The following is a 15,450-nucleotide window of genomic DNA, read 5'->3' on the forward strand; positions in this document are numbered from 1 at the left end:
GTGTCTCTGCTCAGCCACTCGTACGCCAGAGCTGAGGTCAGTGGGCGTGGCCTCTGTCTCCACACCATCCTGACCCAGCTGCTGCACGCTTTTGTTCAAACTCTGAAGACAGTCGGTGTGGAGCAGAGGTGCTCCTTCAAGCCTCTTAACTAATGTGCGTAGAAGATGCTGAGGAAGACGTTATAGCTTAAATTTACAGCAGCGCCGGAGGAGGAGTATTAGTGATCTTTTTACTTTTGTTTTGTTTCGAATTTATGAAGTTTAAATAGTGCCTTGGATAAAACAGCTGGAATCGTGAAGGAAACTGATTGGTTTCCCTCGAATCTCTTCCCTGTTGGACTATGACTGCTAAAATACACAGACAAAAGATTTTCCTTTGATTCATCTGTTATTTATTTATTTTTGTTAGCCAGAAGGGGGAGATTAGGCTTATATGCTTCCCCCCAACTTCTTCGCTGGATCTCTATGGAGAACGCACGCCGTCTGCTCTCACGCAACCGCTGGAGTCACTTGCAGCGTGAACGTTGAATCCACCGACCGGGAGAGCAGAAAACGACACATTTAACCGCATTTGAATGCCTGTGCAAGGAGTTTGCTGGTTTTTGTGCTGCAGGCAGGGCTTCAGTTTGCTGGGACGGGACTATGGGGAGAAAGAGGAGGAAGAGTCGTTTGAGTTGCGCAACAAGGAGGACTTGACTCCCAATGGACGGGTAAAAAAAAAATCATCACCCGCTCTTTAATACTAAATGTGCATTAGTGATGAAAAAACTGTTTTTATTGTTTATTTTTAGTATTTTAGGGATATTTGAACTGATTAGCCGGTTTGAAATTCGTTATTCTTAAACGGTTTACTTGGATTTTTAAAGTGTGATAAGAAATTTAGCCTTTTGTCTTTATATTCTCACATATGTTGGCACTTCCAGAGAACCCAGACTAATTATTTTTATCCAACTTAAATTTTAATAAAAATGTCAACGCATTTTAAGAAAAAGGATAGAAAGTTTTGCTTGTTTCTGTGTGAATGTGTCTGATCAGTGAATTTTGGTATGTATTATTTTAAGCATCAAAGTAAAATTAGATAAGCGTTTGCACTACTGTTTTTACAACAGTATAAATAAATACTTTTTGTATTACAAGGACAATATTACAGTGATGAATACACATTTTTGGCACATTTCTTATCACAATGACACAACCAGTGGGGCTTGAGATTTAGTATCTTGAACATAAAGATTTAACATCACACGTGCTCATATAAGACAATAAACGTGAATTCATATAGCCAGTAATATTCTTGGTTAGTGGAGCATATTGTATATTGAAAAATATTAACCTTCCAAACATGCATTAAAATAGTCCTTTGTGACATATTAGCAGACTGCAATTATATATTTTGTGCAGCATAATTTTTAAATAAAGTTTAAGATATCTTTAGAAATGTATTCAAATCACATGTTTGACAAGTACTGTACTAAAAGGAGCATGCCTTTTTTTTGTCCCAAACATTCAACATCACTACTACTAATGTTTCACTCTGATATGAGAATATAGATATTTAACAGCATGCTGGCTCTTCAATCTGGCATACTAGTCTGCTCTCCCTATGTGCTTTCATGTTTTGCTTGAGTTAAAATAAAAAATAGTGTTGCTGCTCAGTTTGACGTTCAGGTTTGCACGGTCTCCAAAGCTTGTGCAACATTGAGCAATCAGACTCGCACATGCTCTGATGCAAGCTATAAAACTCAGAGATTTGAACTGAGCTTGTGTGCTTGGCCTCCATCCGCTCAGTTGCAAGTAAGACTACGGCCTTGTCTCTTCTCTGTAATGCTAGTCATCTGATCAGGCACAGAGAGTTCAGCATTGTCCGTCCACTTGTGAGGGCCATTGTTGCCTTGGAGTGAGGTTGCCTCTTTCTGTATGTATCTGTTTATGTACAGTGCTTTATACTAATCCACCATTAAGTATTTGTTGGGATTTTGTGCTTTGGTACTTATTTTTTCTCACTCTCTCAATATATGTTTCCTACTACTTCTCTGTGTCACCTCAAAGCAAATCAGGTATTTAAATATAGTCAGTTATTTTATGGGCAGACTGCAAGTATTTAGTCCTATGATGACGCCTCAATAAGCGTATCCTACCTTTCTGTTGATTGGCCTCTTTGTGTGCTTGCAACCACTATAACTATTTGCATGAAAACGTTTGAGGAAGATAAGTTTAAAGAGTTATTGGCTCAACAGAAATCTTGACTGCACCAGCAACTCTCAGATAAGAGGAACATTGGTGAGGTGTCGGTGTATAGCCCACCTCATTGTCCTTTTAGACTGCCATCTGGTTGGCTATTGTTGGTTGGAGGAATCTAAACTGTGCCTCATATCTGCAATCAATACAAGATCCTTTCAGGATGTTTAACTGGAGAAGACATCCTCATTTTGACTGTAATTTTCCCAGATCTCATTAAAATGCAACCTCAGCTCCTCACAAAAACATTGGTTTAATGTTTGTTGGATTGTAGACGGGTTGGTTGAGAACAGTGGCTGCTAACAGATTTCTGAACTTAAACAAAGTGATGCTTGACTTAATTTGGTGTACAAGTCACAACCCAGTATTTTTGTTTTTCAAAATGAAACCTAAAAACAGTCATTTGACTTTCAGATTTCAGGAGATAATTTAATGATTAGGTAACAGTCAGCACTATCAAAATATGTTTGAACTTTTGATTTCAGTCTTATGAGAAAATTATTTAATAAATGGTGGTGAAACAAGCATGTCACTCATATACAATGCTATAAGCTCCTGTAAGCAAATTTATTGTAATTGCACTCAGTTGATACCAGTTAAAGAACAAATTTAGGTTCAATTCAGTTATTTTTTATTTTTTTTAGTGGAATGTGAAAGACCCTGTCCAGTTCTCAGCTGGACAAAGTCCAAGATTGCTGACTGTGGTAATACTCTTTTATAGGCACTCATCTCAAATTTATGAGCCTATTCTTTGTATTTTGATTGACCTGTATTACCTACTTGATCAGACCCCCCCAAATCGATTTATGGTTGGAAAGATTCATAAATATAAACTGACTTACCATGAGAGATAAAGTACTTATCTTCATGATGGATCTCTGTCTTCTGTCATGTGGTGTATTCCATTTATCTGATTACTTGTTAATGGAAAGAACCACTTTAGCATAAGGACTGAAGCTGTTTTGTCTTGTAATCAAAAGCACTGAAGTACTTGTTTGAGCTTCAAACCTTATTATAAATAAATCAAATTGCTATGGGAGTTTCTCATTTTTAAATTTTGGATGCTTTTGGTGATTTGAGAAATTTAGAAAAATCCTGTTTTCCCTTGCTTTGTGTAGCTGTACATATTATAATACTTTAAGATCCAATGCTTTCCCAATAATTAGATAGCCTCCCTATGGCAATAGACATGCATGTCGTGAATTGTTGCTCTTCATTTTCTTTTCGTGGTATTGACAGCGTGAAAGCTTGTCACACAAAGTTAATGTTGCTGTAATGTAAATGTCTTCTCTTCCACATGTATGTTCTGTAAACATACATTTGGGCAGTAGGTGAAGTTTTATCTTTCACTTTCAGTCAAAAGCATCCTGAGGTGAGTGAATCATCTGAACATAGTAGAAAGAAATAATGAAATGTTAGCGGTAATTTCCGGGGATATTTGTGTTGCAGTTCTGGAGCAGTGGAGGTCATGGGGGATATATATGAGTTGTGTGACACTAATAGGGTGGCATTTTCTGACATTTCGAAAACATCTGTGGTAATATGGTGACTCTGGTGATCAGATTGTCTATGTATTTTTCTTTTGCGTGATGTCTTCCTATGCCATTGAAATGAAAGGAAGATGAACAGTAGTTTGATGAGGGTAATAGAGCTACATTTTCAGGCAGCGAGTTGGTATCCTTGCTATGGATATCCTTGCCGTGGATACACACACACACACACACACACACCCATACTGTGGGTATGTGTGTTGTTCCTCTGCCTTCACAACACCAGAATAGTCAGTTTTGTAGGCCTTTCCCCAGGATTGACCACACTGACCCACAGAACTGGTGGTGTCTGTCCCCTCCAGACTTTCAATATCCTCACCTCAAGTGGCTATGTTTGCCAATACGCTGCCAGGGGGATGTCATGATCAGTGGCATTTCAAGTACCGAGGCCATATATGCCAGTTTTCTTCCCTCTCTGGGGATGGAACAATGAGTCAAAGTTGATTCATGTGAAATTTTGCTCCTTCAGAGTAGAAGGCCATGTCATAACCTTTTCCTCTTGATGTTTACAGTTCTCATTCAAAGAAGCAGCTCCTCAGCAGCTGCCCAAACAGTCCCACTGAGCTGAATGCTTCCACTGTTTGGGCAGCTTGGCACTTGGTTTTGGACACGACATCTATCATTCACTTTTCTTTCCATGTTTGAAACTCCTTTGCTCAGTTCTATGTAATGTTTAGTCACGTTCACCAGTAAACTACTACCGCTCGGTGTGTTGGCCTTGGCAGTTGTGAGTGCGGATTGGAACACCGCCGCACATCTTGTTTTTGGTACAGTCCAGCTTTGGAGGGAGAGTGGATCCCGTTAACCATCAAAACTGCCCTCTGCCTTCAGAGGTGTCATGGCAGGCTGGTTTATATTTGGTTTCCGTTGCGTCTCTGCCTCACCACCTCTAGGCCACACATCTGGTCTTCAGGCCGACACTAGCAGAGCCCAATCATTTCCTACTGGTTACTCAGCCTCCCAGGAGAACTGAAGGGAAAGAGAAAGAGAGCAAAAGAGTAGACTATGGAAAGCAAGAGCGGAAGTAAGCCACAAAATGAACACATCAGGGCATCTTTCCCTCTTTTCCCTTACGCTCTGCTCTAGTCTGGGGTGATTCATCCTCTGCCTGTCCAAAAGGGAGATCTTTTTTATTTTTTGCAAAGGCTCTACATCGCACGCTATCTTTGTTCCTCATCCCACAGCACATTAAGTCTATTGGACATGTTTTTTTCTGTGAATTGTCACGATTTGTGAGGGCTGACTCAAAAAATTACTGTCTTTATTCACTATATTATTGATGATGTACTCCGTTTATATGCTGAAATTACAGCTTGCCTGTCCCTGATGTTATTCATTTTGAGTTGTTGTTTTTGGTCGCTCTATCGAGTTCTGTTCTCTGTGACTGTGGGCTTGACTAAATCATTTCACTGTATGGCAACAAGCAGGGGCAGAGGATTACAGTCTATCTTCCATTCATAAGTCACTTACTAACGGTGTTCAGTTGTCCTTGCTTGTCTGGTTTGCCATTTACAGTACCACCTTTTAGTTAAACATTAGTGAAATGTCATTATCTATTTTCTAATCATTTCCTCATTTGCCCCAGAAACCATTCATCTTTAAAAGTATATGAAGATTCAATACTAGCCTCTAAAAAATGCAGTATATGTTTACTTTGTTATTTTTGAAGGACCCAAAAAGAAGCAGTAGAAGGTTTTTGTGGTGAAATAGCTAAACTTAGGACAGTTTGCCCAGTAGTAAAGTGTGGTGTGTGAACTGTGAGGGGCCCAGAGCTGACCTGGATAATGTTTCAGGTAGGCCTGGGTTGTGCCGTGGCAGCCGCAGGAGCAGGCTCAAGGCTGTGGTTTGCAGAGACAACAAGTCAGGCCACGGGGACACACAGCGTTGCCTTGCACACCGGGGAATCAGTCCAAACTACACTGGCAGCCTCTGATGTCTGATGGGGTTTTCCAAGGTCAGGTTGAAACTCCAGGAGCTGAATCACTGTGAATGGAAACATCCTCTCCTATCTTCTGCTGAGTGAAGGAGAATGGGAATACAAATGCTCATTGTTCAAACAATAAGATATATATATATATATTTAGGTCTGGCAGTTTAATGCTGTTTAGACAGATGACCTGCCGATTTTAGAGTTCACTTAGCACTGACTTCTCAGAATGAGTTTATGGAGTTTAGAATAAATGGTCTCATTTCTGATATTTGGTCTGTGATGCAGAGCTGGGGGTTTGATTTCACTTGTTAGAGTACCAGTAAGTTTAATAAGTACTATTAATATAGAGCCAATGCAGGGGTCTCTTTTTGAAAAACATTAAGGCATCTGTTTCTGCTATGTTCTTTTGAAGGAGGTTATTTTTAGCTAAATGTTCCGAGAGAAATGGCCAGTTTGAATTAGAGCATTCTGGGGTGTGAAGATTGGGGAGCATGCAGTCATAGCACAAAAGACCCCTCTGTTCTTAGCTCTTACACTAAATTAGCCTGTTTTGCATGCCATATTTCTCTTCACAAGCATACCACTTGCAAGTGTAAGCCAAGCATTACATGAACAGTGCAGCAACGTGCTTAGATTGCCAGGAACAACTGCATGAGCTGCTGCAGCATGGACTCTGAAGGCAAAACACTTAGGGATCACTCCAGCATGTGAATTGTTCCAAGTACAGACTATGACTTCTTTTGCATAATCTATTTACATGGGTTTTTTTCTCTGTCTTCTGTTTACAGACTCCAACTGAGGTGACAGTTTCTCAGCCTACTTGTGCAAAAAATGGAACAAACGGGTAAGAAAAGGGAAACAATTCCTTCCAAAATATTTTCAGAAGTAATGGTTTCCTCTTTTTACTTGTATACTTCCCCTCGATTGCTCGGGGATTTTTACATTTATCCAGAGCTTGGCCCATTTGTCAGTACTTCATTTTTCACTTCCTCAACAGCATTTCATGAGGTATATTTATAATAATCACTTGTATGTAAATGTGAATCTACATGATAGTGATTTAGCTTTCTTTTTCAAACTTCCGTATGCATAAAGTTAATCACCTTAAGAATTGAAAAACTATTGGCCCAAAGTGTAAATGCATCCAGAGGTTGTGCTAGATTTCTTTGTCTGATATTTTGACTTTATGGGGGTCAAAACAATTCTGACAATATATTTTTACCTGTCAATTTTTAAAGTTATAATAATGACATTCAATAACATTCAATATTTAATAACAATATAAAATCTAATTTGTTTTAATTAATATTCTGCCCAAATAAGTTGAACAGATAGTCCACATTGTGCCGTCACTTATCGAATAGATGAATACATGTAAAGCTTTCTCCGTAGTGACAAAAATTACTGACTGTGGCTCAAATAATTACACATAAACAATGGAATTAAACAATTTTAATTACACTTAAAATATGAAAGCTTTGCCTGCTGTGGCCTGAACGCAGTCTCAAAACTTCAACCTGGTCTTCATGGAGCTGAATTGTATGCCTGCTTGTGTGTAATCAAGGGGGATCTTGCTGCAGAGGCTGTTGTCATGAGGTCTTAAACTTTTGCCTTGGATTGATGATTTCTCGTTGGGTGTTTTGGTGTTGTTTTGAAGTTTGAATCTGCACTTTGCTGCCACACTGGAGACTGAATTACAAGCTACACCTCAACCAAAGTTTTAAAATCAGGGAATATGTCTCCAATTGAACTGATTAAAGATAGAAAATATTTGATTTACGTGACCTCTGCATGCATCTAACAAATAACACTGTGCCTTAAAAATAGTTTATTCCTCGTGACTTTTCTTGTATATCGGCTTCTAATGTGAAGTGCATGAAACAAATGTACAATACAACCGATGTAGGAAGACCTATTAAACAGAAAAGTATTATTATTTTCAACAATACAATGCAATTGTTCAAGAAAGCCATAAGGAGTCCCTTTTATCATATGTGGAGGACTAGGCAAACATATGGACCAGGATGCTCTGGTGAGATGAGACACCAGACTTTCTGACCAGCGTGAAAAAGAGCAAAAGTAACACTAAACATCAACATGGTGATGATGGCATCATGCTATGGGGAAGCTTTTCTTCAGTTAAACTGTGAAAGGCTTGATGCTGAGGTTGACCTGCCAGCAGGGCAAAAACAGAGGGTTCAGGGAATATGAAAACATATTCAAATTTTAGAATTGGCCAGTCAAAGTTGAGATCCAAAATACTTGAAAAATGCATTGAATTTTGTCATCGTATCAAGACAAAGCTTGATACAAATTCTTTGAAAACACACCATCAGTGAAAAAGAGCGATTCATAGATGACTTGATCGACATCTGTGATCTCTGACAGTGATGTACTTGACTTTTGTGCTTCTGTATCTCTGGCATCATGCACTCATCTCCCCTCCATTTTCCACATTTAGTCTCTACTGTACATCCGCTGACTTACAGGCAATGAGTCATTGAGCCTGACGTGTAAAACTATCGCACACCACAAATGAACAGACAGGGGTCTGCAACAACTCCCAACAAAAATCGAGCTGCTTCAGGAAGTGGCTTGGTAGAAACATTTAGCTGCAGTCAGACAGGACATGCTGTGTCTCGAGGCTTGAAGAGAAAAAACATGTGAAAAGAAAAAAGTGAAGATGATGTGACTCAGTCCTGTCCCATTAGCACTCCCCATGGAGGCGTGGCTTGGCCGTGTACATGTCATTTCTAAAGTGTAGTGGCAGTGGCCTTGGGTGACAGCATAATTAACTGGTTTTGAAGGGAGTGTGTTAAAAGCCTGGCTGTAATCATCACACCTAGTGGAGAGGAGAGGTCAGAGAACGTATCACTTGGTCATTACCTGACCAAAAGGAGGACACACCCAGACGTTCAGCTGTATGAAGGAAATGAGAAGTAAAGCCATGATAGGTCTGAACTTTGTAATGAAACAAGTGGTGCCACATTCATTTATTTCAGTCCTGTTTGACAGGCAAGGCAGGTTAGGTATAGTTTTACTTTAATAAAACTAATCATGGGTGACACGTAAAAGGTGGGGATATCATATTGAAAATAACTCCATTCTACTTGCAAACTGATGTTGTTCTCTGTTGTAGAATAAAATACGGGTAATTAGAAATCAAAAATTAGTTTGATATACTCAACAAATTATGTTGGTACACAAACAAGTAATGTAAAATGTTCTGGTTTGTTTTTACATCTTCAGAACAAGCAACAAAATCCCAAATATGAGCATGAGCATCTCTACATTAATAATAAAATGTTATCCTTTTAGATTTTTTTAATAGTTTTAATACTCCAGCTAATCCTTGTTTTCATTGCTTAGTGTGCTATTTTTGTCCCACCAGAGCTGCTTGAAATAACAGGCCTTATCAAAGAATGTCTATAGCAACTTCTAATATGTTGACTGTGACAATATTTGCCCTAATCCAAAAGGGTTTCATTTATTTTCAAATCAGTCCTTCTGTATAGAGCCAATCCCCTGCAAAGGTCACCTCAAGGCACAAATCCAATTCATGTTTTGTTATATGTAACATAATTTAGTCTAAATTAATAGGATGTAATAGAAATCCATGTTAAACCAAATGTTTCAAAGTTATCCAGATTGATACTGCCAAAACATTGTGTTCCTGATGACTCCAGACGCAACTAGTCTACAACTAACAACTAACTCCAGGCATAACTACATACAGTTGGATGTAGTCCAACTACATCCAAACCAACAGTTTTGTTCAGTCTATTTCAACTAATTATAGTGATCCACTACAGTCAGTCAGTAGCTCCCAGTTAGCAAAAATTGCCTGAGGAAACCAGCTGACTTTTTTATATATGAATGGAAAGACTGTCTTTCTTCTTGATTTTCATATTTGGTGTGCTATGGTTTGGTAAATGATTTTAATTGGATGCCCCATGGTCTTTGCATAAAAACAATTGTTTGCATATAAATTATAGAGGTGCATTTCCTGTGTTTTTTAACGTACAACTTAATGTTGATGCTACTTATGCTATTTATAATATACAGTATGGAGGTTTTTCCTTCTCTAACGTAAAAGTTATTGCTGACAGCACACACTTCTGGACTCACAAATTCAGACTTCCTGTCACACACCCCTCTGCCTCTGGTCTCAAAACATGACTTTTTTTCTCTCTACCCCTCTCCCTTCCCTGCAGAGTCCAGAATTTCTTGGCAGTGGTCTTAAGTAAACGGTGTATTTTTAGCTGGGAGGTCGTATAGGCCCACTCTTAATCACCACATTCCCATTTTCCCACCAGCACAGTTTCAAGCAGAGGCTTATTTGGCTAGCCTCTGCCCTGCTGGGGGAAAAGAAAGGGAATGGATAGGGAAAGAGATGCATCTCTTCCAAGATAATAATGATTTTAATGCAAAACACACTGTATTAAGATATTTTTTCTGGAGTTAGTCATTTTCTCTTGATAGTGCTTTTTTCTAATACAGCTGATTACAATTTATTAGGATTTTATATGAGAGGCCAGCCCAAAGTAGAGCATAAATGTGAAGTGGAAGAAAAATGATCAATGGTTTTCAGATATGTTTTCAGAAATAAAAATCTCAGGAATAGGATATGTAATGTGTTTTCAGTCTCTTTGATTATGATACCCTTAAGTAAAATTCAGTTATAGAAAATGCTTTCAGAAATCACATAATGGGTACATGTGTGCCAGTTTGCAATGTCAGTATAAACTGACATTAAATATCTTCTGTGAAGCCCTTAAAGGTTTGATGAAGAACATTAGTGAACAAACAGCATCATAAGGTCCAAGGGATACAGCAAACAGATCAGGGATGATTTGAAGTTTTAAGCAGAGACCTGTTAGGAAACAATCTAGCAATCCTTTGGCATCTGTAGGAACACTGTTCCGTCAGTCATTAAAAAACAGAGCATGACCCAGCTGCAGGCTTTCCCAGGTATGGCCATGTACTTGAGCTTATAGGCTCGGTATAGAGAACATGAATCAGAAAGGATGCCAAGGGGCCGATGGAAACTCTGGAGAAGCTACAGAGATCCACAGCTCAGATAAGAGAATTTGTTGACAGGACATGATTAGTATGGGCCCCAAATATCATGTGGAAGAAGCTGCGTTAGTTAGATAAGACCTAAACAAAACATTTGGCCTACTTGCAACATATGTTGTGTATGAAGCTAATGGAGTAAGTCATGAGAAGCACATGATCAGCATGATGTTGCTGGTTGCTCTTCTTCAGCAGGGACAAGGGAGTGACATGGGAGGGAAGATGGAACTAAACGCAAGGCAATCCTGGAATAAAACTTGTTGGAAGCTGCAAATAACTAGAGATTGAGGCAAAGGTTCACTGTCCAACAGGACAACAACCCAAAACTAATCAGACCTACAATCCTAAAAGGAAATGTAAAATTATATCAAAGCATGTCCATGTGTAAAAATTGTATAGTCAAATGACAATGATTGGTAAGAGCTAGAAACTGTCTTTCAAGTATTCTCCACATGCAACCAGAATATAGTTCAAGAGCTTGAAATTTTTATAGTAGTCAAAAACTTTAATTTTCAAATGTATGAGACATACCCCAAAAGACTTATAGAAGATTTGTGCCTTTTACTTTATATAAAAGCCCAATTAAATACATTGCTGTCTGTGGTATCAACATGAAGAAATGTGGGAAAGCTCAACAGGGTATAGGCTAAATACTTTTTCAATGATCTAGATGTAAACATATATATGTGGTTTACAGACATTCCTTTAGTTTATCTGTGCATCATAAATTTTTGCAGCTCCACATGCTGTTGCATTTAAAAGGCTCTGCTCTGCATGCTGGTACATGTTTCAACTGCGGTCACTGTGGCCCAAGAGCAAGGACGGCATTTTCTAACTTTAATTAATGTCACTGCTTCATGATTAAAGCCTGGACTGAAATCAATTACTCATCACTTCTGAAGCTACCGCCAGATTGAGGGTCACAAACTCACTGGCTTATGCATATTGCTAAGTTTAAAGTGTGTCACTACTGCTGATGCTGATGTCACCATTGCAAAGTGTGCTGGCTGTGAAATGTCTGCTGTTAATCTAGTCATTAAGTGTGTTGACCTATTTGGAATATGTAGTTAAAGCCCGTGTGTGGTTGATTTGATCCAATCCATGACCTTTTGGGCAAGTGCATTGATCTGCTAGTCAGCACCAGAAAGAGTTTGTGAAATACAGATAGCGGTTTATCTTTTTCAAATTATACAGCTACAGTAGCTAAAATTAGTTGTTGTTTTTCTTTTTTAAACCAACTATAGACTGTTAATTTGGCCTTTTTTATTTTATTTTTCCTGCTGATTGATTCAATCCAAGATGCTGAGTTTTGAAGAGTTACTGTGCAAAACCTAGCTAAAAAGTGTTGTCACCAACTAAAATTCATGACCCAGTTACTCATCATAATCTGGAACTATTGCTGCTAATTTCATGTTGTCAACCTCATCACCACAGAGGGGGAAGTGAGAATTTGTGAGACTTCTGTTCAGGACAGCTTGACAGTCACAACTTGTTCCCTTATGAGCGAGCACTGATATTTAATACATGAGCTACAGACAAAAAAATTTCCCAAGTTATAAAGTACATTTTAGGATTTACTTCCTGTGCTAATTTCACTTCCAATTGTAATAAAACATTGGTTCTACATGTTCCGAATTTCTGACTTTCTAAAAACCTATTTGCCTTTTATTATCGTCTTGAATTTGTACAGCCAAAGTGTTGTAGTGAAACATTTAATTTAACATGTTCATTTTATTCTAAGCTATACCAAGTTTCAAGTTTTAACCCTTTTCCTGTATGTCACGGGACATTTTTCAATTAACCCCTCTACTTTACAGGATAGGCAAATAGTTACTATTATTAGTTATTTTATTGTAACTTGTTACTGGTAAATCTGCTGTATAATCCAAATTATAGCTTTATAATCTTTTTATCTTTAGCGAGATTGATCTAATTCCAAGTACAGCTTTTGGTACCTTGAAAGGTACAAGCATGTGCTAAGATGTTTGCTGTACCACCCTAGCTATAACCCTCACCCCTAACCCAAACTGTCAACACATTGACACTGTGAGAATGTATTGACTAAATACAAAATAGCTTACTAAGGAGAAGAAGTGAAAAAGCTATCCATTCTGGTTATATGTAAAAATAATTACTTTCCTCATTAAATCACTAAATAACTTTGATTTAACCCATTTTTTTGTTTTTTGGAAAGCTGTGTTCAGTTGAACTGTCCACACCTAGGCCTAATTACTGCCAGGTCTGTAGAATAAGAAATTCTTTAAATAGAACCTGTCTGACAACATGACGTAGCCCAAAAGATCATAAAAAGCAATGCATAGTTTCCTAATCTATAGAAATTACCTAGCAAAATTCACTGACATCAGTCAGTCTGGAAAGGGTTGCAAAGTATCTTCCAAGGCCTTGAGTCTCCAGGGCACCACGGTGGGGTATTATACTCCAATAGTAAAACCATGAAAGTGTTATGTACTTCCCAAAGTTACTCCAAAAGGACATTGATGAGTCATGCAAAAGATACCAAAGAAAATTAAACCAAGAAGTTTAGTTACTCAGCATTCATAATTTTAGCAATAAATAAGAGGCTGGAGAAAAAGTCCATGCATGGGCAAAAAATACTTTTTGAATAAGAACACATCGCTCTCCCACATTTTCCCCAAGGCATTTTAATGATCTCCAAGACTTTCAGTAAAGTATTTTCTAGACTGGTGAGATAAAAGTAGAAATTAGAAAAATGTCTGCCTTGTTAAATCTTGCATAAACCACAGGACTTCAGGAAGAGAGCATCATACTATCACACATAGTGGTTGTCTGATGGTCAGCAATTTTGATCTTTAGCAGAAAGTCCTGTGGAGGATTTTATTTCATCAGTCTGTGACCTTGACCTTTGAAATTCTACATTTAAATATGATTCACATGAATTTGGCATGACTTTAAAAACCCTCTTCTTGCTTGCAAATCCTCCATTGTAGCGGAATCATAACAATTCTGTTGCAAACACGTACATATCATCTGTACTTGCCGGTCTCTGCACACGCCTGCGTGCGACCCAAATGACTATGTTGACATGTTGACAGGAACTGTAATCAATAATGCTTCAAGTCAGAGGGTGCTGTCAAATCCATATCAGAAAAACATGGTTTGATCAGGAGCAAAACACAAAATGGCTCTAAAACTTATTTTAAAGAAATACAGCAAGGATAACTCTGCTGTTTTTTCTATACTCATAGACGGGCAGGATTTTAAAATTACATTGATATTCTGCAACTTTCTTCTTTTTCTTTTCTTTTCTTTTCCTCCTATGAGTATATGGTGTATAAACCAGGACATGTTTGCCCCCTTTGGTTCCCTGTAGTGAAAACTGTACTTTTCAATTGAAATGTGATTATGCAGCAGAGCTAAGAATAGTAACAGGGACACATGTTAATCTGAAAGGTCCAAGTGGCTCATGTCCATGGACACAGTGAAGTATGTCAAGAAGTTTAGTTTTTATTTTCTCATATCTTTGAGTTCTCAATCACAGCCATATACCTAGTTTCAGTAGACCCTCACTTGTATAATGCAGTACACATTTTGTTACGTATAAGAATAGTAGCTTAAACATTATTATAGGTGAAACTGAGAGTGAAAATGCTCATATGTGCCTTTATTACACACTAGCTTGCTTCTCCCCATTTCTGATATGGCTCATTGACTGTTAGTGTACATGGGTATTCTTAAGGATCCACGCAAAACCTACAGAACAGTCATTCTCCCAGTTCATAGAAAAATAAAATTTCCTTCTCTAAATCTGCCACTAAGCTTTGATTTTATTCTTTTTTTGATGGATAGGATGCGTTTTGGTTTTTTTTATTTCAGGAAGCCTCTTTATCATAGCCAACTGTTTTCTGTTTTGCATTTGTGGAAAAGAGAGAGAAGCCAATACGTGTACATCAGAAACTATTATATACTGTAGCTTTCCTCTCTCACTGATGCAAGCAAATTGTATGAGATTCTATGTTTTGCAGTGGATTCCATTTTGTTCTTAACCACATAGTGGAAATCAAACAATCTTAGTTTCTTACCTCTTTTTTTTTTTGGCAAATCTTTTGCATTCTAAACTATAAATATTTCAGACTAGATGGTAGGAAAGGTTTTATTTTCTTCCTGTGATTCCACTTAGTTCCCACCTGCTTGAACTGATCAGTCTTCTTAAAGACTCCGTATGTATGCACACACCATCTTTCGAGTAATATCCACCTGAAACTGTTGAATCAAGAAACATTCAAGTTTCCAGAATGTCCAGTAAATCTCGTTCCAACTGAACCTGATCCACACCTTAAGCACACCTGCAAGTTTCTTTAGGATGCATTTGTTTCACTGATCTTGTTTTATTTTGTGAGTTTAAACAAATATGATTTTGGTAGACCTGTGTTATTAAACTGGTGGAGCTGCCGGGAGTTTATTTACTCATCTGATTTAATCTCAGGGATCTCGTATGCCAACATTTTCCATTTCACTTTCTTAAACTGTCATTTTCATTGTTGCACAGCTTTCTGCTGTAGCATAACAACAAACATGTTAGCGTCTCTCAAAGTACAACCACTAAGAGTGCTGATCTCGAACCACACAGCTATAATTTTCAACACATTTTGAGATTTGACCACCAGGTCTTGTGGT

General features: G+C 38.1%; 1 protein-coding gene across 1 annotated transcript in view; it reads left to right on the forward strand.

The window, feature by feature from the left end:
* Window positions 1–42: 42 nt before the first annotated feature.
* The window catches only part of plekhh3 (pleckstrin homology, MyTH4 and FERM domain containing H3), a 38,115-nt gene continuing 22,707 nt past the window's right edge, over window positions 43–15,450 (forward strand). The window contains exons 1-2 of the mRNA XM_044100086.1: window positions 43–710; window positions 6,507–6,562. Coding sequence (XP_043956021.1) covers window positions 576–710; window positions 6,507–6,562 — 191 coding nt within the window. The 5' untranslated portion in view covers window positions 43–575. The remainder of the gene's footprint in view (window positions 711–6,506; window positions 6,563–15,450) is intronic.

Source organism: Gambusia affinis, linkage group LG19 (genome assembly GCF_019740435.1).
Source record: "Gambusia affinis linkage group LG19, SWU_Gaff_1.0, whole genome shotgun sequence".
Taxonomy (NCBI): Eukaryota; Metazoa; Chordata; class Actinopteri; order Cyprinodontiformes; family Poeciliidae; genus Gambusia; species Gambusia affinis.